The following is a 24,006-nucleotide window of genomic DNA, read 5'->3' as shown; positions in this document are numbered from 1 at the left end:
GCAGAGAGAGAGGGAGACACAGAATCGGAAACAGGCTCCAGGCTCTGAGCCGTCAGCCCAGAGCCTGACGCGGGGCTCAAACTCACGGACCGCGAGATCCTGACCTGGCTGAAGTCGGACGCTTAACCGACTGCGCCACCCAGGCGCCCCTCAATGTATGTTTAAAATGACAAAACTTCAGGGGCGCCTGGGAGGCTCAGTGGTTGAGCAACCAACTTTGGCTCAGGTCATGATCTCATGGTTTGTGAGTTCGAGCCCCGCGTCGGGCTCTGTGGTACCAGCTCAGAGCCTGGAGCCTGGAGCCTGCTTCTGAATCTGTGTCTCCCTCTTTCTCTGCCCCTCCCCCATTCATGCTCTGTCTCTCTCTGCCTCAGAAATAAACATTAAAAAAAAATTTTTTTTTTAAATAAATAAATAAAATGAAAAAACTTCAGATTCGGGCTGGCTTTTTAAATCACCATATTATCAAGGATGGCTGAGACTATGGACTAGATAAGAAATTCACAAATGAAAGAAATTATACCTGGGAAAATACATATAATAAGGTACTCACTAAAGGACTTTAAAATAAGTATGTTTTCTAACTTCAGAGAGGTAAAGGCAGGAACTTCAACAATGAAACAAGAAAAAGAAGATTAAAAAACCGACAATTATGAAAACCCCAGTTAGAATCCCTAGAAATGAAAAAATGTAATTGTGAACTAAGTGTGCTGAAAGGTGGACTGAAGTCAGCTGATGAATGAATTGGTAAGCTAAAAGATCTTACTGAGGCATTCTCCTGGAATGCAGCACAAAAAGATAAAGAAATGGAAAGTATGAAAAAAATGTTTCTTTCATGGAAAATTGATTCCCACATTCAAACTGCTGTTTAGTAGAAATTCTAGAAAGAGAATATAGGAAAGGCAGTGTTTAAAGCAATAGTAGCTGAAATTTTCCACAATTAAAGAAAGAGTGCTCTAAACTGATATCTTGAAATACCATAGTAAAACTTTAGAACAATGAGAATACAGAAAAAAGACACAGCTCCTAATGAGAAAAAAACTGATTACCTACAAAGAAACAATAGTAGTAATACTGGGTGTAATAAGATAATGAAATAATAGCTTCCTAGTGCTAAGGAAAAGTAACTGTCAACCTAGAGTTTTATGCTCAGCCAAGCTGTTATTCAACAGTGAAGGAAAGAGATAAAAACAGAGACAAAGGACTCGAAAATTAAGACCATGGGTCCTTGCTGAAAGGACTCGTAAAATATATACTCCAAGAAAAATGGACTTTAAAAGAAATAGCAAGCTGTTTACTAGCAAAGGCTTATACCTCACAGGTTGAAAACAAGCTTATCTGGGCCCAACCTATTTTTAGGTATAAGTGGGAACTAATTTTAATAAAATTCAGAATTATAAGAAGAGGGTTAAAACGGCAGAGGAGTAGGGTAACCCTAAGCTTGCCTCCTCCCCCAAACAGCTACATAAATATCGAAATAATAAAATAATTCTGAATACCCAAGAAATCAGAAGTCTTAGAGAACAAAGCTGCATGTCTGCAAACAAACAAACAAAATCACCTGTGGAAGGTAGGAACTGCAGAAGTTGATTTGTGGGAAAAAAGAGCCATGGGTGCTGCTGTGGAGAGGAATCCATGATCCCAGTGAGCAGAGTACAGAGTCTAACGTTTTGGAGGTTAACACCTGGTGGTGCTTCTGCAAGGAAGCAGGCAGCATGATCTGAGAATCCCCTGGGTTACATGGGGAGAAGCAGGTGACTACCCTGCTTGGAGTGCATTTGGTAGAAGGGATACAGCCTCTCCGGGGGCAAAAGACCTGGCAGGCACTGTAGAGCTGCTCCATTCACCAGTGTAGGAACAAAGACACTGGCTGAGGACAGCAAACCTCTGACAGTGTGTTACGATATCATAAACTCTGAGCCATTGCTTCTGCACGAGTCAAGTGACCATTTCCTGGGACAAGACAGCACCGGCCACAATACAGTGAAACCCTCCCCCAGAGGATCACAGCAGGCTGTGGGGGCCTCTGAAGTGTGGGGTTCAAACACAGCCATGCCTGAGAGAAAACCGAGGAGAGCTGCACCACCTGGCAGGTGGACAGCTCATACACAGCCGGGTGGAGGTGGGGATCTGACAGAAGCTAAGGACACAGAGGGGTGATTGCACATCTGCAAGGGTGCAAACTTCCCACTCCAGAGACTAGACAGCAGGGTGAAGCCATTTTCACTCCTAGCCCACCAGCACTGATGGACCACAGTGAGCTAAACAGCACCACCAAGTGGAGAAAGAATCTTTTAATTTTAATTTTATTTTATTATTTTTTTCTTTTTTATTTTTCTCCCCTCCAAAATGACAAGACAGAGGAATTCATCCCCAAAAAAGAACAGGAAGAAATGATGACCACGGATAAGATGTCTGAACTAGAATTTAAAACAATTATAAGGGTTCTAGCTGGGCTTGAAAAGAGCATAGAAGACTAGAGAATCCCTTACTACAGAGATAAAAGAAAAATCTAGTCAGGCCAAAATTAAAAATGCTATAACCAAGTTGCAAACCCAAATGGAGGCCATAACAATGAGGATGGACAAAGCAGAGGAGTGAATTAGTGATACAAGAGATAAAATTAATGGGAAATAGTGAAGCTGAAAAGAAGAGGGAAACAAAGGTAATGGAGCATGAAGGTAGACTTAAGGAACTTAGCAACTTATTAAAATGAAATAGCATTTGTACCTTAGCAGTCCCAGAAGCTGAAGGGAGAGGAGAAAGGTCAGAAATTTTATTTGAGCAAATTACAGTTGAAAACTACCCTAATCTCGGGAAAGAATCAGACATCCAAATCCAGGAGGCACAGAGAACTCTCATCAAAATCAACAAAATCCAGCCAACACTAAGACATATCATGGTAAAATTTGCAAGATACAGAGATTAAGGAAAGAATCCTGCAAGCAGCAAGGGAAAAAGCAGTTCCTAACCTACAAAGGAAGACAAATCAAGTTAGCAGATCTCTCCACAGAAACCTGGCAGGCCAGAAGGGAGTGGCATAATATATTTAAAAAGCTGAATGGGGAAAATATGCAGCCAAGAATACTTTATCCAGCAAGGCAGTCATTCAGAATAGAAGGAGAGATAAAGATTTTCCCACACAAACAAAAACAAAAGGAGTTTGTGACCACTAAACCAGCCCTGCAAGAAATATTAAAGGGAACTCTTTGAGTGGGAAAGAAAGACCAAAAGCAACAAAGACTAGAAAGGAACAGAGAACATCTCCAGAAACACCAACTCTATAGGTAACACAATGGCACTAAATTCATATCTTTCAATAATCAATATGAATGTAAATGGACTAAATTCTCCAATCAAAAGACACAGGGTATCAGAATAGATTAAACCCACAAGACTGATCTACATATTGCCTACAAAAGATTCATTTTAGACATAAAGACACCTCCAGATTGAAAGTGAGGGGATGGAGAACCATCTATCCTGCTAATGGACATGAAAAGGAAGCCGGAGTAGCCATACTTAGATGAACTAGATTTTAGAACAAAGACTGTAACAAGAGAGGAAGAAGGGCATTATATCATAATTAAAAGGTCTATCCAACAAGAAGATCAAACAATTGTAAATATTTATGCCCCAAATTGAAAACACCCAAATACATAAATCAGTTACTAACAACCATAAAGAAACTCACTGATAGTAATACAATAATAGGAGACTTTAACACAGCACTTACAGGAATGGACAGATCATCTAAGCAGAAAAATTGATAAGGAAACAATAGTTTTGAATTACATACTGGACCAGATGGCCTTAACAGGTATATTCAGGACATTCCATCCTAAAGCAGCAGAATGCACATTCTTTTCAAGTGCACACAAAATTTTCTACAGAATAGCTCCATACTGAGTCACAAATCATGCCTCAACAAATACAAAAAGATCAACATCATACCACGCATATTTTTAGACCACAACACCATGAAACTTGAAGTCAGCCATAAGGAAAAATTTGGAAAGACCACAAATACATGGAGGTTAAAAAAACATCCTATTAAAGAATAGGGCTAACCTATTTCCTGGGCTAACTAGGAAATTAAAGAAGAAATTAAAAATATATGGAGGCAAATGAAAATGAAAACACAGTAGTCCAAAACATTTGGGATACAGTGATGGTGGTCCTAAGAGGGAAGTATATTGCAATTCAGGTTTATCTCAAGAAGCAAGAAAGGTCTCAAATATACAACCTAACCATACACCTAATGGAGCTCCAAAAGGAACAGCAAATAAAGCCTAAAGGCAACAGAAGAAGGGAAATAATAAATACTAGAATGGAAATAAATGATACAAAGCAAACAAAAATTAAAAAAATGGGTGACTCGGTTGAGCATCCAGCTCTTGATCTCAGTTCAGGTCTTGATCTCAGGGTCCTGAGTTTGAGCCCACATGGGGCTCCACACTGGGCATGGAGCCTACTTAAAAAAATAATAATGATAGAAGAAACCAAAAAAACCAGTAGAACAGATTACCAAAACTAAGTGCTGGTTCTTTGAAAGAATTCATAAAATTGATAAACCCCTAGCCAGACTTATCAAATAGAAAAGAGAAAGGACCCAAATAAGTAAAGTCACAAGTGAAAGGTGAGAGATCACAACCAACAACTCAGAAATACAGACAATTGTGATAGAATATTATGAAAAATTATTTGCCAACAAACTGGATAATCTGGAAGAAATGGATAAATTCCAAGAAACGTGCAAACTACCAAAACTGAAACAGGAAGAAATAGAAAATATAAATAGACCCATAACCAGCAAAGAAATTAAAACAGTAATCAAAAATCTCCCAACAAACATAAGTCAAGGGCCAAATGGCTTCCCAGGAGAATTCTACTAGACATTGAAAGAAGAGTTAATACTTACTCTTCTCAAACCGTTCCAAAAAATAGAAATGGAAGGAAAACTTCCAGACTCATTCTACAAGGCCAGCATTACCTTGATTCCAAAACAAGCAAAGACCCTACTAAAAAGGGGAATTACAAGCCAGTATCCCTGATGAACATGGATGCAAAAATTTTCAACAAGATACTGGCAAATTGAATCCAACAGTACATTAAAATACTTATTCACCACAATCAAGTGGGATTTATTTCTGGGCTGCTGGGGTGGTTCAGTGTTCTCAAATCAATCAGTGATACACCACATTTATAAAAGAAAGAGTAAGAACCATATGATCCTCTTGATAGATGCAGAAAAAGCATTTGACAAAATACAGCATCCATTCTTGATAAAAACCCTCAACTAGTAGGGTTTGATGGAACATACCTCAAGATCATAAAGGCCACATGCGAAAAACCCACAGCTAATATCCTCAGTGGGGAAAAACTGAGAGCCTTTCAGCTATGGTCAGGAACAAGGCAAGGATGTCCACTATTTAACATAGTACTGAAAATTTTAGTGTCAGCAATCAGACAACAAAAAGAAATAAAAGGCATCCATAGGAAGAAGTCAAACTTCCACTATTTGTAGATGACGTGATACGCTATGTAGAAAACCTTAAAGACACCAAAAAATTGCTAGAACTAATATATGAATTCAGGAAAGTTGTAGGATATAAAATCAACATACAGAAATGTGTTGCATTTCTATACACCAATAATGAAGCAACAGAAAAAGATCAAGGAATTGATCCCATTTGCAGTTTAACCAAAAACCATGAGATACCTAGGAATAAACCTAACCAAAGAGGTAAAATACCTGTTCTCTGGAAACTATAGAACACTTATGAAAGAAATTGAAGAAAACACAAGGAAATAGAAAAGCATTCCATGCTCATGGATTGAAAGAACAAGCATTGTTTAAATGTCTATACTACCCACAGCAATCTACATATTTAAGGCAATCCCCATCAAAATACCACCTGCATTTTTCACAGAGCTAGAACAATCCTAAAGTTTGTATGGAACCACAAAAGACCCTGAATAGCCAAAGCAATACTGAAAAAGAAAAACAAAAATGAAGGCATCCTGATTTCAAATTATAAAACTATTGTCATTAAGGCAGTATGGTACTGGCACAAAAACAGGTACATAGATCAATGGAACAGATAGAAAACCCAGAAATGGGCCCACAACTATATGGTCAACTAATCTTCGACGAAGCAGGAAAGACTATCCAGTGGAAAAAAGTCTCTTTAACAAATGCTGTTGGGAAAACTGGACAGCAACATGCAGAAAAATGAAACTGGACTACTTTCTCACACTATACACAAAACTAAATTCAAAATAGATGAAAGACCTAATGTGAGCCAGGAAACCATAAAAATCCTAGAGGAGAATGCAGGCAGCAACCTCTCTGACATCAGTCATAGCAACTTCTTGCTAGACCTGTCTCTGGACATGATTAAAACACAACAAATGAACAAAAGATATTAGATATACTGTGGTATTAGAAAACACAAGTCTAAATATATCAACAATCAAGTTGTGTACGTTTGTAAAGAGTTCACTTGAAATAACCCAATGAGTTAAAAGTAACAAGATAGAAAAAGATGTATCAAGTAAATCTCTACCATTTTGCATCTGTGCTACTGCATTAGGCTCCAGACTGTTCATCCTGCTTCCTCTCCTCCCATCATACTCCCCTCTCCCCACCACTTACCATGCTACTTTTCACACAGTAGCCAAGTGGTCTTTCTAAAGTGTAAGTTAAGTTAGACAATTAGCCTTTGTTCAAAACCCTTCCTACATAGGATAAAATCCTTACTAAGGCCCAAAGGTCCCTCTGATCTGGCCTTCCCAGGCTATCTGTCTGACCTCTGACCACCACTCTCCCACTTTTACTACACTGATGTACCCGCACTGGCAACACACCAAGCATTTTTCAGCCTCAGGGATTTGTTCTCATTTATTCTATTCAGATCTCCATTCACATGTCATCTAAGAGAAACTTTCCTGAGCACCCTGTCTAGAATTTCACTTTAATCACCATCTGATTACCTCCCTTTTTCTTTATAACACGTAAACATATCTGTCATAATCTATATGTGTTCTCTGATTTATTTTCTATCACTAGATTGTAAGGTCAAGAACTTGGTCTTATTTGTACCATATTCCTTGGAATAGTGCCTGGCACATGGTAGGTGCCCAGTTCATATGTGTTAACTAGGTACTTTATATTATATATTACTCTATTTTGAAGAAGAAGAAACGGAGGCATAACGAGAATAAGTAATTGGTCTAACTTCTTATTCTGGTGAATGGTGGATTAAGTGAAATAAATACTAACAAATAAAAGAAGACAGTATTGATAATGAAAAGAAATAAATTTTAAGGCAAAATGGATTAAAAGGGAAAAAGAGAAATGCTTCATGTGAGTTAAGGAACAGTTTAACAAGGATTTATCTGTATTATAGCTCCTGTATTTTCAGAGGGAAAGAACAAAACTTGGTAATTATAAAGGGAAGAAGGAAAACTATGGTTCTGGTAGAAGACTAAGCAGCAGAACAAGAAGGCCAAATAATGAGAGATAACTGTAAAAATTTGAATTGCAGTTAATAAGCTCAATCCTAGTAGCTACACATTCATTGTACATGTGTAAAATATGAACAAAAATAGACCATGCTCTAGGCCACAGAGAAACAAGGTTATGCAGAACATATATTTAACAACAAAGCTCCCAACAAATTAATAAGAGAAAGCCATATAACCTATGAGAAAAATGGGTAAAGGATATGAACAGGCAGTTCTCTAAAGATACACAAATGGCCAAAACATACAAAATTCACTAGTAACTAGAGAACTGCAAATTTAAAGAACAGAATTGTGTCATTTTTCATACAAATAATAACAAAAAACTAAAGGAGATGATGATAATAAGTGTTGGCAGGTTTACGTGTTAAGAAGTGCCCTTAAATGCTAATTGTGGATTTGTAATTAGCTGTACCTCTGCAGAGTAACTTGGCTTTACCTTTTAACATTTCCCTTTTAACCTGATTTCCTAAAATCTTCCCCTGGAACTCTGATTAAATTTGGATGGGGCTTCGATTTTGTAGCTTTAAAAGTACCCCAGGGAATTCTTACCCTGGAAGTTTGGGTATAGTAGGTATTTTCTCTTTAAGACACACTTAAAGGTGTCTTAAAGAATGCTAGTGTCTACTGAGTTAGCAGATTTAACAGGAAGACAAAACAGTCATGAAAAAGATCTGTATGTATACATTTTAATTATATTTATATACATTGTAAGAAGTGATTCTGCCACTCCCTGCCGAAATCTTTTGGAGAGAGCCTTTCTACAATCATTACCACAAAAAGTAGCAGTACGTTTTGGTGCAATATATTTTATGTCTGAAATATTGTTAACTTGATGGAAAATAAGGTGACTATCTAGAACTTTAATTTCATGATAGTGGTCAGTTTTACATAATTTATTTAGATAGTTCCTGAAGAATGCATTTGCAATAGTAAGAACAAAGAAGAAATGTAGAGTTCAGCCATGTTTTTCCACTGTCTTCAGAAAAAGGTTAGTAGTTGCCTCACAGTGCATCAAATCCAAGCCTACCATCACAGAATTTGGGCTTCATGTAATCTGGCTTTCATTCAGCCTTCTCTCTGGGTTCTTCAATATGAATTCTCTTCTTCTGTGTTAAAAGATGTGTTTGTTGTCCCAAAAAAGCTCTCCCCTCCAACCTATTTTCTTTCCTGCATTTGCACGGGCTAAAGTCCAGCCAAAGTCATAACACTTTTGCAAAACCTGTCTCAGTCCCTACTACTGTGTCCTTTTCTTCTCTACTTTTTAAACTTCTCTATTATTTATGGACTGTTCTGCTTACTTTGGTATTTTAATCATGTTATTCTTATTTATGTCTTTGTTTTGTGTTTAATTATAATATTGTCTAACGATGGCATGTCTTACCTGTCATATAAGCTCCCTGAAGGTTGCTTTATTTCTCTAGAGACCATATAGCACTTAGCACATCCCTAAGCAAAACATTTGCTGAATTAATAAATAAATATGTTTGTTGTAATAAAGACATTGGAATTTCTTGTCCAGTTTTTGTTTGTTTACATTTGTTTTTATTTGTTTTTACAGTTTAGAGTGTTTATATCTCGGAGGAAACTTCATCAAAGAAATCCCACCAGAATTAGCAAATCTGCCTTCTCTAAGTTACTTGGTATTATGTGACAACAAAATTCAAAGTGTGCCTCCTCAGCTTTCACAGTGAGTAGTTTCAGGCAATCTAAGTACACACAGAGATCCAGGCTTAGGAATTTTTGTCCTAAGTATTCATCCCACGTATTTTATATGTAAAAGAGAATTAGACATTCTCAAAGTAAATGATACATGAGAATTATAATTTTGAGGTTTGCTGTGAGTTGAGTTGCTTATTTTTAATACTACTTTTAAATGCCCTGGTTTATTCCTCAAAATATTTGGTTAGCCAGTTTTCTCTAATCAAAAATAGAGTAATTTGGCATAGATTTCTCCAGGGTTTATGGAATTTTAATTGATTTTATATTTGATATGAAGCATTCCTGTCCTGATGAAATAATGTGAAAGAACTTGCTTTCTGTTGCATTTTAAATCTTTGTAGGTGTCTGAATGATAAGGCATACTAAAAAAAAAAATCTTTAAATCTAGCATTTGTATCAGCCTGGCACATCAGAATACTAATTCTACACTCTCTAAGATTCCATGGGCAAATGTCATTTCATGATATTTACAAGTCTGCACTCTAGTTTCAGTTCCTTTTTATTTTACTTCATTGACCTTAATTGCTCATTCTCTTGGGGAAATCCAGCTCTTCGCTTAACTCTCTCGTAGTTAGCTTGCTCCCTGCCATTTATTTTTATACTACCTTCATTGTAGGTTGCATTCACTTCGTTCCCTCAGTCTTCACAATAACTTGCTGACATACCTGCCTCGAGAGATCCTCAATCTTATTCATTTGGAAGAATTGAGTTTGCGAGGAAATCCATTGGTTGTTCGTTTTGTTAGAGATTTAACCTATGACCCTCCAACTCTCCTGGAATTAGCTGCACGGACCATTAAAATTCGAAATATTTCCTACACTCCCTTCGATCTTCCTGGGAATCTTCTTAGATACTTGAGTTTAGCCAGCAATTGCCCAAACCCAAAGTGTGGAGGTAAGTTCATTCAGTATATATGTTTCCTGTTCATTGAGCTTTTTTTTTTTATATTGATAATCGAAATGTTTTTAATTACTTGTCTTCTTTCAGAGAAAGGCATTTAATCTGTTTCTGTTTCCCTCATCCTTTCACCCTTTTACCAAAAAGAAGACATTTCTCCCATCTCCCCCTTCCTTCCTTCCATTTTGTTTTTCATTGGTTTTGCTTTTTTGCTTGTTTGTTTGTTTGTTTTTACAATTCATACAGAAGGAAAATACCCAGAAAGTCTCAGCACGTCTTTGAACTGTCATAGGATAGTAGAGTAAGACAGTAAAATGAGAGGAAACACAAAAGAAGCATTAAACAGTCCTGACAGTTTAAGTTTGTGTGAAAATCAAGTGAGATCATTAGTGAAACTGCTTTGAAACCTGTAGATTAAGAACCTGTGGAAATGTAAGATTATTTAAGGTTTATTTCTTTATTTTGAGAGAGAGAGTGAACAGGGGAGAGGCAGAGAGAGAAGGAGAATGAGAATCCCAGGCAGGCTCTGCATAGTCAGCACGGAGCCTGATGTGGGACTCAAACTCACAAGCCGTGAGATCATGACCTGAGCTGAAACCCAAGAGTTAGACACTTAACTCAGTGAGCCACCCAGGTGCCCCAATAGTCCTAACAGTTTAAAAAGAGTCTCCAAAATGTGTAGCCACCTTTCATATTTATTTGAAGGACATTTTCATAGACCCACTGTTCTGAGTATCAGGTACCTTCATAGAACATGATTCAGGATGTAGGAGAATGGGCTGAATGTGCCAGTTTTGGAATGTACCCTGGATTTATATATTCTTATAAATCCCTGGCCCAAAATTTCTTGAGTTTAGAGTATTTGGAGAGAATTAAAGAAATGGTAGACTGTAAGGCAGAGTAAAATAGGAAATCAGAGTACTATTGGAAATCAGTGGAGGGAGAGAGTATATTTAATTAGGTCTGGAAAAAAGATGATTCTTGAAGTATGAGTTGAATTTTGATATGGTAAAATTGAGGATACGAAACTTTTCAGTTGGAGAGAGCAAAATTGGAGACAAAACAGTATGGGGCACACTATGGTTTGAGTAATAATTGCTCAAATGTGCAGTTAGGGAAGTAATGAGAGAGGAGTAAAAGATACATTGAGGCCTAGCTATGAAGAGCCTCAAGTGCCAGGGTGTGTGGGTGGGAGCTGGTGACTGATAGCAGGTCATTTTATTTTGGCTCTCTCCTAAAAGACTTCTTTTTAAAAATCCAACATATGAGGCTACAGAAAGGTTTTTCCTATTGTAGGAGAAATGTAGGTGCTAAGGAAATGGTGCATAATGATGATCAGAGCCAAGTGAGATTATCCCTGAAAGTCCCATTGTGTCTTGAACTGTTTGAAGGTTAAAAGAGAAAATGATTTAGGTTCCTCAAAGAATATTAAAAAATAAAAACGACACGGTTGGTTTAAAAAGGAAAAAAAAAAAAGACAATACCCTGGGCCGTTTCTGGCCACTCACTCTTAGAAATAGAAGGTGTTGTGCTGTGCCAGATTAGATGTGCTTACGCTCTTCTCTGTGGTTCTCCTTTCCCAAGTTGGCTTTGACAGTGGTAAGGGACAGTATCCTTTTAAATGCTTTTTTTAAATGACTTCTTTAGTATGTTGGCGTGTCCTTTATCTCAGAAACAAAAATACTTTAAAAATTATTAGTTTAAAAGTTAAGATTATTAATTATAAATTGAGCCTTTGATATTTTCCCCTCAGACTCATTAACTCTTGAACCCTAAGTTAAACAAAAATAAATTTATATTTTGTGAGGATTTTTTGTCTTTGTGGAGTCTGAGATCTCAGAAATGACAAGGTAGTATTGTACTGTTTTAGCGCATGGTAACTCTATAATGCTTTATTTTATTACTTCATCTGTTTTTAGGATGTTAACACATTTTAGGGAATTTATTATCAATATTAACTGACCACTTTATTGCATGTATTTATTTTCCTAAATTGTTCAAAGTAACATACCATGAAATACCCTTTTTAAACTATGAATTATTCTTACAGTATCAGAAAACTTTAAAGTTAATGGGGAAAGTATTAGGAAAAAGTTAAATAGAAATCATTGTTTCTCCTTTCCTTGAACCACATCTTTTTACTTTAGTCCTTTGTGTGATATACACAGAGTAGTTGGTGCCAGAGGAATCTTAGAAAAAAGAGGTTGAGATCCGCTGCAGAAAGGTGATGGGACCCAGAGTTGTAGATGTTCCAGTTAATACTGAACCCTGAGCCACAGCAACCTCTGCTTTCCTCTCAGCTCTAGCTGTATTTTTACTTAGCTGAAAGACCCCAGATTCAGGAGCACTAAAGTAGGAATCAAAAAAGGGGAATACTAGTTTCAGTCTACCTAACAATATATAATTGCGTGAAAATCAAGTGAGATCATTAGTGAAACCGCTTTGAAACCTGTAGATTCAGAACCTGTGGAAATGTAAGATGGCATTTTGCTTTCCCAGTGTATACGAACAGGAATACCAGAAGTCATCTCCTTCCTGCACATTTTATAAATGACAACTTAATCTTTTAAGATCATTATTAAAGCAGTTTTATGGGCTTTTTTAAAGCTTCTTGACTGAAGGGTAGTACCAAGGAGTAACTTGGGGAACAGAGGAAGAACACAACGGTGGGTATCCTGTAATCTCTCCATCAGCCCCTGTCCACCAAGTCACCCAGAGAAAACAAGCTAAGTAAACAGTATCCCTTTAATGCCAGCTCCCTTTAAGTTAAATCTTATCTGGCCTTCTCTTTGCAGCCAAATTGCCATCCCTAAGACCTTCTGGTATTTCTGTAAATACCTATAGAAGCAACTACTGCTTCTGCTTAAAAGAGAAGACTGTATATGACTTTTCTTCAGAATGCTGGAGAAGGGGTTGAAAAAGAAATGGCTCTTTGCTTTGTAATGATTATTTTGTACTTAATTCCTTCTTCTTTCCAGGAGTCTACTTTGACTGCTGTGTCAGACAAATTAAATTTGTGGACTTCTGTGGGAAGTACCGCCTCCCACTGATGCACTACTTATGTTCCCCAGAGTGCTCTTCCCCTTGCAGTTCCGCCTCTCACAGCTCCACATCCCAGAGCGAATCTGACTCAGAGGATGAAGCTAGCGTTGCTGCACACAGAATGCAGAAAGTTCTTCTTGGTTGAAAAGAATGCAGGGTGGTGTGAAACGCTAAAAGAACTGAGCAAACGTGGTTAGAAAAGAAAATTGAAGTTCACTGGAAACCAGATCTTCATCTCGAATGTCTGTGAAAGAGTCGGAGATGACGGAAAAGATTTTGTATTTCATCTTCTTATTCAGCAGGAATGAGTCCAGTTCCATGTTTGGATTCTTTGAATATAATTCACTCTGAATGGCAGTTTCAAATTTAGCTGATTCCTTGCAGTTTTCACTTAAGTTTTTCATGAATCATACAGCATATTGGAGCATTCTGAAGAGCAGTGTTATAATAAACCATGGTGGTGTGACTTGTGACAGTTGAGATGAAGAAAGAAGTGATCAGAGCTGTAATTATTACCAGAATTGTCCTTGGGTTTAGGCTGAACACTATCCCATAACAGGATCTGCCCTCCCTTCTTGTATCGCCCGTGTGTCTAGATTACAGAGCCATTCAGATAAGTTCACAGATGGTTACATAGGACCTAACCCTTTCTGACCTACTAACTGGTAAAGTAAGGAATATAACTTTTATGTGGGATTTTAAAACTCTTCAGTACTGCTCTTTTGTTCTATATGATTGTGGTTTCCCTTCTATAATCCAGCAATGGCTGTTATAGTGCCTTAATCCTAGCAAGGTTTTAGAAATTTATTCAAGGAATGATGCCAGAGTAGCCTGTATAATCTGACATACTATGCAGAACCCTTTAAAATATACTTTAACAGAACTAGGTAAACAACTATATATCTGACATCAGAGCTCATGGCCACCTTAACTTGAATTTTTTGTTTAAACATGAAGTGATCCCTTGTAAGCAATCACTTTTGCATTTAATGGGAGGCAACAGTCTTGATTAATCTTTTCATTAAGACAGATAATAGCTTTTGATTTAAAAATCTGTCCGATTTCTTTTGACAGAAAAGAGATGTAAGCTCAGAAAACGTCTTTGTATCTTGCATTAAAGGAGTGGGAAGATGATTTAAAAATTTTTAGCTCACCTCTGACTCCTTTGCCTGTGTGTACTGAACTGTAACTTTCTGTACATTTTTTTTTTTCTCAACGTTTTTATTTATTTTTGGGACAGAGAGAGACAGAGCATGAATGGGGGAGGGTCAGAGAGAGAGGGAGACACAGAATCAGAAACAGGCTCCAGGCTCTGAGCCATCAGCCCAGAGCCTGACACAGGGCTCGAACTCACGGACCACGAGATCATGACCTGGCTGAAGTCGGACACTCAACCGACTGCGCCACCCAGGCGCCCCTTCTTTCTTTCTTTTTTTTTTTTTTAACTTTCTGTACATTTTATTTTATTTTTTTTTAAATTTTTTTTTTTAATGTTTATTTATTTTTGAGACAGAGAGAGACAGAGCATGAACAGGGGAGGGTCAGAGAGAGAGGGAGACACAGAATCTGAAACAGGCTCCGGGCTCCGAGCTGTCAGCACAGAGCCCGATGCGGGGTGTGAGATCATGTGAGATCATGACCTGGGCTGAAGTCGGACGCTCAACCGACTGAGCCACCCAGGCGCCCCCTTTCTGTACATTTTAAAGAAAAACTACAAAACTACTACAACAAGCCAAATAAAATTGTTGTCAGCACCCATTTATGTAAAGACTTTAAAGCAGTCTCGAAATCGTGTGAAATAGAGCAATTTCTAAAACTAGTTTAACCATAGAATACTTTATGAAAGTAATGTATTGATAACAAGAAATTTATTGAAGACATCTAAAGTATAGCAGAAAAATGTGTCACAAATTAATTGCTATTAGAAATGACCAAATTTTTATTAACTAGTTTAATATGCAATAAAAATTCAATGATAGTACAATTATAAGTTGATATTATAAAATGCACAACACATACTAGCAGTCATTAGATAACTGACCAATAATAATAACATGATGTTTTGTTGGTAAATGTTACCTATACAGTCGTACGCAGGTCAGAAACACATTGGAACATCAGAGGATCTCCTTTCTGACTTCTTGGCTTTAATGACTGGGGCACACCATTTCTTAAAACCAGATTGTTGTATAATAATAATAATATGTACATATGTTAGGGTTTTGTCTCATATGTTATTTTTTATTTTAGAAGAAAATATACTGTAGGATAGTTCAGACTTTATTATTTTATTCATGAAACATCATGAGAGTTTCATGACTGCAGTTGTGAAACGCTGCTATAGAATGAATCCCTTCACCTCGTTATAACGTAGTAAGATTCTTTTTTTCCTTTTGATTCGGAAATTGTCTATGTCTGTAGAAGTAATCTAGTATGTTTCTGCTGCCTAGCAATGTAGTACATGGGCGATTATATCATAATATGGAAGTAATGGAAAGCCTTTGTTTACTTTTCCACTTGAGCCACAGCAAGCTGCATACTACAAAATTAGGAAAGGTAAAGATGACTTAGGCAGTGCCTAAGTGGCAAACCCAAAATGTTTGTAACTGACTTAGTTAATACCAATACATAAAATATTTTCATAGAAAATAATGTATTCATAGTAATATATCCAAATTGATAGGACCAAATTTTTCTGGCTTAAATGCCTCAGTTTACTAATTTATTACCAGCTTGACCTAAGTAACAGCTTGGGTAATCTTCTGAGAGTTAGTCTTCGTAAAATAAATGGGTAGGTATGTCGGTATAGTATTTAACCATACTTACCTCTTTCCAGCTTCCCAGAAAGAAGTTATACTGATTGGTCTTTACAGATGTAAATAGGTCCAACCAGAAACAGTTTCTGGCCTTTGCTTTATATGTAGATGTATACCATAATATACAACAAAATGTTTGTTGAACGTGGACATTTGAAAATCTAAGATCAGTGTGTAGCTGTCTTTAGTGACTTTTACAAAACTCTACATTTCAGTTGTTAGTTTTATCTTTTTTGGTTTTTTGTTGTTGTTGTTTTGTTTTTAGGAGTTAAGGTGCCAGTGTTGCAGGGGGACCTTGGGCTAGTCTTGTCCCTTGAACACAGATCAATATATTTTTTCTTTTAAATCTTTGACCTAACCTTTTATAAGAGCTGCTAATAATTTCTAAGATTTTTTGTTTCTCTCCTCTACCTTACCTTTTTTCATAAATGGTGATTGGTAGAAATTAGCCAGAAGATGAGATGCAAGGGACTTGATAATTTAACAACCAGATAATCAATTCCCGAATCATATAGCTATGTATTTTAAATGTAGTCTCTCTCTTTAGTTGCTAAGTCATCTGTTTGTGTTTAAACTAGTTAATAAACTTTATTTTTTGAGATTTACAAAACCTGCGCTAATTTTCATAGTGAAATAAGTTTTTGATACTGCTCTAATTTTAGTGACCAGAACTTCTGTGTATCAAATTACTTCACCACAGCATTAATGTGTCTAGAATGGAATTCTTCAGTGTTAATATTTGAAATGGAAATGGGTACATTGAACATTCTTAGTAATCTTTATTCTTAGAATCCAATTCTCAGCATCACCAACTCAGTTTGAATAGTCCTAGGATTTTAGGAAATAGGAAGATTAGCTGATAGAACATTTTGCTTCCATGGTGCCAGGGGTTGGCTGACCTAACAACAAGCTAGTCGAGGTTCTTAGTATTCCTTGTATTTGAGTACCAGAGGTAGATCTGAGGGTTTACTGTTCATATTTTACTTCTATATGTATGTCAGAGGAGTCTCTTATTCTGAAATTTCTATTCTTTGGAATTTTAAGTAACCAAATTTAAAAATAAAGATGCATTGTAAACTGTACCTCAAATTTGAGAAATTTTTATGTTGATGTAGATAAAAGTTAAAGGCAGTCCACGCTAGTGCAGTGTAATACTGCAGACCAATTCTGCCAAACATTGTAAATATCAATTTAAGCAAAGAGTAGGAAAAGGCTGTTTGCTGGAGTGTTAAATGAAAGAAATATTTATAACAAAGGGCAGGAAAAGAGAAGTCACCCGACACCCCAGGATAGCCCTGAGCCAAGAAAGTTCTTTAAAGTAATAGTGAATTGTTTTAAAATCATGTGGCCCATTGACAACCATCTGAAAGTCTTTATCACTAAGTTTCTTTGGTTTCTGCTATTGGGAGATTATCCACATCCCTCTATGATGACAAGCCAGCGAGTAAATAGGATTTTCTTAGAGCCAACTTTGCTCTTTCCAAAGGGAGAAAGTAATACCTCATTAACCTGAAATTTATGGTACAGCCTTAGTTAGTGTTTACCTTTTCACTATGTAAAAAAAGAAAAAAATACTGAGCAAATAATTGGTGCAAATAAAGGTTGATCTTTTAAAGCATTTTAGCAGTATTTATTTATATAAAATGTTATTCTAAGTAATAAAACCCGTTGTAGGCAAAACATCAGTTATAATATGTGTATGTAATTAGTTAAGCTGCATTTATTTAGAAATACCTAATTTTTACTTAAATGACCCTCTTCTTATCCAAAGTAGAGATTGTATTATGTTAGTATAAATATTCTGCATTTAGTCCAAAATAGCTTTTAAAAGTTCTGCTGGGTGTTAACAATAAAGGCTGATACGTATGTTTTTAGGCAACATGATCTGTGATACAGATTTCTGATTCTGTCTGTGTAGAAAAGAAGTACCTGACTGTCACTGTTTCTGTATTAAGCACCATACTCTGTATAACATTAATGTGATGAATTTAATAGAATCCCTTTTGTATTTTCATTACAGCCATGATCTTTTTAAAGGCAACAGTGTCTTCATGTATGCTCAGAAAGTGTGTGCCTTAAATCCTTCATTGTAGACCCAAAGTTTGGGGCACTGTCATTTAGTAAGTGGTTTATGACAGCCTAATGACCTTTTGCATTTGACTTGAGGGAGGTAGACTGTGAGTGACCTGAGGAATTCCTTCCCCTAAAACAGGGCCTAATGTCTATGAGTCTAGAGCTTCTGGAGAAAGAATCCTAATCATGCATACTATGGGAGAAGGTCAAGCCATAAGGATCAGGGTCCTCTGAAATAAAATCAGTGAAAGGTATATTCTTTTTTATATTATTTTGTAAAGAAAATTTATCTGCTACCACTAAGGGTGACAGCATATAAAGGCTGTCATGTTAATAGCATGATGCAAAGATTTTACTGCTGTGAGGCCTAGGATATTTTGAGTGGTTTCTTTGTAACACTAGGTTGCAAGGGGCTATGTTTTAACATTTTTCATGTAAATATCTCCATTTTTCTGTCTCTCCGTGGTCCATATTTGCGAATTGATGTATAAAATAACAGTTCACTAACAACAAACATTATTGAATTATTACTCACAGGGTAATACTGATTTAGGTGCTACTAGACTTTTACCTGGGATTTGTTAGTCTCAGTTTGTCCTAAGGTACAGTATTCAATCTAGTAAATATTAAAACTTACTAGTTTAATGAAGGTTATGTATATACCATTGTACCAGAAAGCCATGGTTGGACTGACTATATGCATTAACCAGAACTTACTTTCTGTGGTTGTGAATAAATGGGATAAAACTTTTATTCTAAATTGTAGTTAGAAGAAACTGGGATAAGATTGAAAATGCTGTTGCTGGTACTGTAAAACATTACTAAATTGGTTAGTTCTTCTGTCTACAACTGATGTTTTAAGAGAATCCTTTTAAACTCAAATGGTTGACATTGATGTGGTCATTGATGTGATGTATGTTATTTAGAAGGAATATTAATTTCAGCAATCACTTTACAACAGTTTAATCATGGAGAGACCTGTGTGCCTATAATTGGTGTTTGTTGCATTTCTGAGCCCACTTTGTATTCATGAGAAACGAAAGTATAATGGGAGAAATATTTTAAATTACCAGTATTTTAACTTTAACTTTTTATAAAGTTTGGGACTTTAAAGTATCAACAAAGGATATTGAAAATATATGTACTTTTGCTTTAGTCAGATTACTTTTTATTGTCTGATTTCTTAATTTTATCTACTTGAAATCTTGTGAATTACAAATATCTATAAATATATAGATATTTAAAACTTAATGATAACAATAAATGTAATTCAGCAACATGATTCAACAATTATATTTCCTTTTCAGAATAAGATACATTTAAGTGCGTCAAATTTATATATTACTTGGTAATGGCAAATGCTCTAAAAATATATTTAAGCTACTTCAATTCTATACCTCCTTTTTCCCCCCACAGGACTCACAAGAGAATGTGATGTTATATTAACCCTCTGTGTGAATTTTGCCTTATTAAACATTGTGCCTTATTTTATTAAAAGTGCTTTCTTGGAATTTGATTCTGTATTCTGGAAAAGTGGCAGTATTTTAATTTAATTGAACTTTTAGAAAATCTAAAATCCTTATAATGTTGGTATTTGCCTGATTACTTGCTGTACCACTGCTCATCTATTTGTTGAACTTTTTCAGTACATGAATACATACATTAAATTAAGCATGTATTAGCATTCACTCTCTGTGCTGGATGCAAAGGATAAAAGATGAATTAGACCAGGTACCTTTCTACCACAGTTCCTTCTGCTTCCACAGTCTTATCAGACTTATGGATGCATGTTCTAATAAGAAGTTGGTGAGGTCATTTTGCTGATGAAGGTCAGGTACTCCATTTCATTTAGTCCAGAATCAAACAATCTTAACACGAAGTAGTATAGTACTAACAGCACACTAATATTACGGTACTTAGTATTGTTCTTTAATGCCATTATTTTGGTGGCCCTATAACACCTGACATTTTTCTAGATTCCAAAATTGGAAAGAATATTGTGGTTGGTTATGAGTTGAGGTAAGCAGAGTGGGTAGAAAAGACACATTCTTTGCAAAACAAAACAGGTAAATGTTTCAAATGTGCTGAGATGGAAAAAGCTTACCACTTCTCTGGTTAGTATATAGGAGGGCTTCTTGGTTAAGATAGGCTCAGAAATTGAAGGGCAGAAGAGAAAAAAACATTGGGTGTGTTAGGGTCAGGCGTAAGGCAGGGTAAAGATAGGAGCCAGAGGCTAAAAAATTTTAGCGGTCAAAGGCTTTATTTGGGAACTAAGGTCTTGGGCGAGGTTCCGTGACTCAGGAAGAGAGAGAGAGTGAGGAGTCAGGGAAGTCGCCCCCAGGTGTGGTAGGTGAGGTTTTTAAGCTGCAGCGGTTCCAGGTTTAGGTCCAGGTGGGCCTTTTTCGCATCAGGTCATGCTGTCAGTCGGTGATTGGTTGACCTCCAATTCGTTCTGGCACGCTACTAGGGGCTTTTCATTGGGTTGCGCTGGCAAGATGGCCGTCCCCTCTACTGTGGTTCCAAAGACATCCTAACATTCCAACCTCTTACTGGTGATAATGGGTGACGGATCTGATCTGGCTGCTTCCTGCGGGTGTAAGGGCGAGGTCATGGTATGTGGGGTCTGAGGCTGGAATGCGGGAAGATGGCCGGACCACCATCTGGTGAAATGCAACCTGGGAAACTTCATGAATTCGTTTTCGTACGAAACGGAGAAAACAAGGTAAGAGCATAAGTATTATGCAGATACCAACTAGTGGGGTGACTATACTGAGGAGCCAAGTTAGGAGGGATGATTGCCACCAGGAGGTTAGGGGGTCTGAGGATCCTGGGTGGGCGGATAGAGTTTTTTAGATTTCCTTTAGGTGTTCTATATTGGTTTCAACTAAGCCTGATTCGTTGAGGTAGTAGCAATATTCCTCCCTCAGGAACAGGCATGTTCCCCCTTTTTCTGCTGTCAGGAGATCTAGGGCTCGTCGGTTTTGTAGAGTGACCTGTGCTAGGGAGTTGATCTGCCTTTGTAAGGCAGATAGGGTGGTTGCTGAGGCTTCTAATTTATTGAGGATGTCTCGGCCCAACGGGGACGGGGCAGGAGGGGATGACTAGGAAGAAGTGGAAGCCATCTAGGCAGCAGGTGAGTACCGGTGTGCATGGGGGAATGGAGGGGGTGCCATTTATGCCCATGACCTAAACGGAGGACGGCGTGGTGGGGCCGGAATAGCTCGGCAGGATGGAATAGGTAGCCCCTGTGTCCAACAGAAAGGAGATGGACTTACCCGCTACCTGGAGTTTTACCCTGGGCTCAGCGTGGGTCACCGGAGTTACTGAGTCTGGGCCTCGTCAGTCGTCATCGTCCATCTCCAGCAGTTGGAAGGCAGAGTCCAATCGGGGTGAAGCCTCGCCACGTGGGGGCATTGCTAGTCTGTCGTCCCCTGGGTTAGGACAATCGGATTCCCAATGGCCCATTTGCTGGCACAATGGGCATGGACTGGTAGGCTTTTTGGGATGGGGACACTGATGAGACCAATGGCCTTCTTGGCCACATTTAAAGCTTGGCCCCGGAGGGGGCTGTGGTCCAGAGGGCTTTATTGTGGCTGGCTTCAGGGCAGCTACCAAGGCTTGGGTCTGTAATTGTACCTTTTGTTGGAGACGGGCCTATCGCCTTTGTTCTTGAGCTTCCTCTCGGCCATTAAAAACTTTAAAAGCCATCTTTACCAGGTCGGCCATAGGGGTTTGAGGACCATCTTCGGCCTTTTTAAGGATTTTTTTGAATATCAGGGGCTGATTGGGAAATAAAGTAGGTGGCCAATACTGTGGCCCCGGCGGGGGTGGTAGGGTCTAGTCTGGTATACTGGGTAAGTGCCTCTGTGAGCCGGCTAAGGAAGGCTGTGGGGTTTTCATTGGGGTCCTGTATTATTTCTTGAAGTTTGTTAAAATTTACTGATTTGCTTGAGGTTGCCCTCATGCCTGCTAGTAGGCACGGGATCATCTGGTCCCGGCGCTGGTGACCATTGCCTGCATGTTGGTAGTTCCAATTGGGGTCGGCCGCCGGGACAGCATCGGCCCCTACAGGCATAGTGGGGTCGGTCATGTGGGTTTGGTCTGCATGTTCCCTGGCTGCGGCCTGGATGCGCTCCCTCTCCTCAGGGGTGAGGGTAGAGGTGAGGATTACATGGATTTCATACCATGTGAGACTGTAGGCTTGGGCAAGGTATTGGAATTCCTTAATGTATTGGGTGGGGTCAGCCGAGAATGACCCTAGCCGCTTTTCAATGGCGGATGAGTCTTGGAGGGAGAAGGGGACATGAACGCCAACCAGGCCTTCAGGTCTTGCCACCTCACGGAGAGGTAAGATGGCCGCTGGGGTCTGTTCGCTGGGAGGAGTCTGAGGAAGAGTTGGGGATGATATGGGAGGCGAGGGCGGGACGGCTGGAGGTTGGGAGTATGAAAGGGGGCGAGGGCTGGTGCGCGGCGTGGCTAGATCCTCTAACTGGTCGGAGATCGGGGAAGTTGGTGAGGTGGGGTCATCAGGGGGTTGTGGGCGGGCAAGGAGCATGCATGCAGAGGGGCAGGAGGAACATAGGTTGGGGCGAGACCTGAGGTCCCAAGAGGCCACGATGTAGGGTATTTCTCTCCATTTTCCCAGCCGATGGCAGAAATTGTCCACATCGGATAAGATTTGGTATTGTAAAGACCCCTCGGGTGGCCATTGAGAATCATCTAATTTGTAGAGGCCAGACTACAGTGCAAAGGCGGATGAGTCGGTTACGACGAAGTTCACCTTGTAAGCCCAGGAACCCTAAGTTTTTTAACAGACATTGGGGGGTAGGTAAGAGATCAAGGAGGTTTAGACTCGTTACTCGCCATTGGCGTGGCAGGGCGAGGCATCCCTCCCGCCGCAATAAGGGGCCTATTGGCGTGCGGGCCTTGGGGCGTGCGGAGGAAAGGAGACTGACTTGCGAGACGTCTCTCGTGGGTGTCAGCTGTAGTTGGAGGAGGGAAGGAGGGGTCTGTCCTACTTACTGCCTCCTGTAGGCACTTGAGAGTAGGGTGGTTGGCCTCTGGCTTGGCAAGGAGGGAGCTCAGCCAAGGGAGGGGAGCTACTACCTCCCCCCGGCTTTCAGCACCAAATGTTAGGGTCAGGTGTAAGGCAGGGTAAAGATAGGAGTCAGAGGCTAAAAACTTTTAGCAGTCAAAGGCTTTATTTGGGAACTAAGGTCTCGGGTGAGGTTCTGTGACTCAGAGAGAGAGAGAGAGAGAGAGAGAGAGAATGGAGTCAGGGAAGTCACCCCCAGGTGTGGTGGGGTGGAGTTTTTAAGCTGCAGCAGTTCCGAGTTTAGATCCAGGTGGGCCTTTTTCGCATCAGGTCGTGCTGTCGCTCGGTGATTTGTTGACCTCTAATTCGTTCTGGCATGCTACTAGGGGCTTTTCGTTGGGTTGCGCTGGCTGGCGAGATGGCCGTCCCCTCTACTGTGGTTCCAAGGACATCCTAACAGGGTGTACCTGACCTCTTTCCTTTCTTGAGGATAAAACTGCTCCCTAAGCAGCCCCGTTGGGATGTTCTCCTTAGAACAGGTGTCTGAAGAAAAATTTTCTTTAATGGCTTGTAAACTGTAGATACTAAATAGGAAGGCAGAACATTTCTGGGGATAGTAACACTTGGACATGTCCTATCCACATCAGTCACTGCCAACTTCATGAGCAATTCAATTCCATCAACATTCTCTAGAATGTTAGAGCTAGAAGAAACTTTAAAGGTATGAAATGGACTCATTTGTTTGAGAGATGAAAAAAATTTAAGCAAAGAGAGACTTGTCCAGGAATCAAAATGTCTGAATCTTGAATCCAAGCCTCTGGATTCCCACTTCACTGCTACTCACTATAACATTCTCCTTTATCTAATACTGTATTCTATGACAGGATATCATAA

The 24,006-nt window shown here is 38.7% G+C and overlaps 1 protein-coding gene and 1 long non-coding RNA gene across 2 annotated transcripts in view; one reads left to right on the top strand and one right to left on the bottom strand.

The window, feature by feature from the left end:
• The window catches only part of LRRC58 (leucine rich repeat containing 58), a 20,769-nt gene extending 6,522 nt beyond the window's left edge, over positions 1 to 14,247 (top strand). The window contains exons 2-4 of the mRNA XM_040484612.1: positions 9,089 to 9,217; positions 9,866 to 10,143; positions 13,125 to 14,247. Of these exons, the coding sequence (XP_040340546.1) occupies positions 9,089 to 9,217; positions 9,866 to 10,143; positions 13,125 to 13,333 (616 nt within the window). The 3' untranslated portion in view covers positions 13,334 to 14,247. The remainder of the gene's footprint in view (positions 1 to 9,088; positions 9,218 to 9,865; positions 10,144 to 13,124) is intronic.
• Positions 14,248 to 20,666: 6,419 nt separating this feature from the next.
• LOC121036289 (uncharacterized) lies at positions 20,667 to 23,413 on the bottom strand. The gene is made up of 3 exons (XR_005793302.1): positions 23,100 to 23,413; positions 21,353 to 21,508; positions 20,667 to 20,760 (listed from the first exon to the last, which is right to left on the bottom strand). It is a non-coding gene; the product is annotated as an uncharacterized LOC121036289 (long non-coding RNA).
• Between the last annotated feature and the right edge of the window lie 593 nt (positions 23,414 to 24,006).

Source organism: Herpailurus yagouaroundi, unplaced genomic scaffold, assembly GCF_014898765.1.
Source record: "Herpailurus yagouaroundi ecotype Mexico unplaced genomic scaffold, PumYag 162, whole genome shotgun sequence".
NCBI classification, from domain to species: domain Eukaryota; kingdom Metazoa; phylum Chordata; class Mammalia; order Carnivora; family Felidae; genus Herpailurus; species Herpailurus yagouaroundi.
Note: the sequence above shows the minus strand (reverse complement) of the source record. Positions and strands in the feature narration are given on the sequence as shown.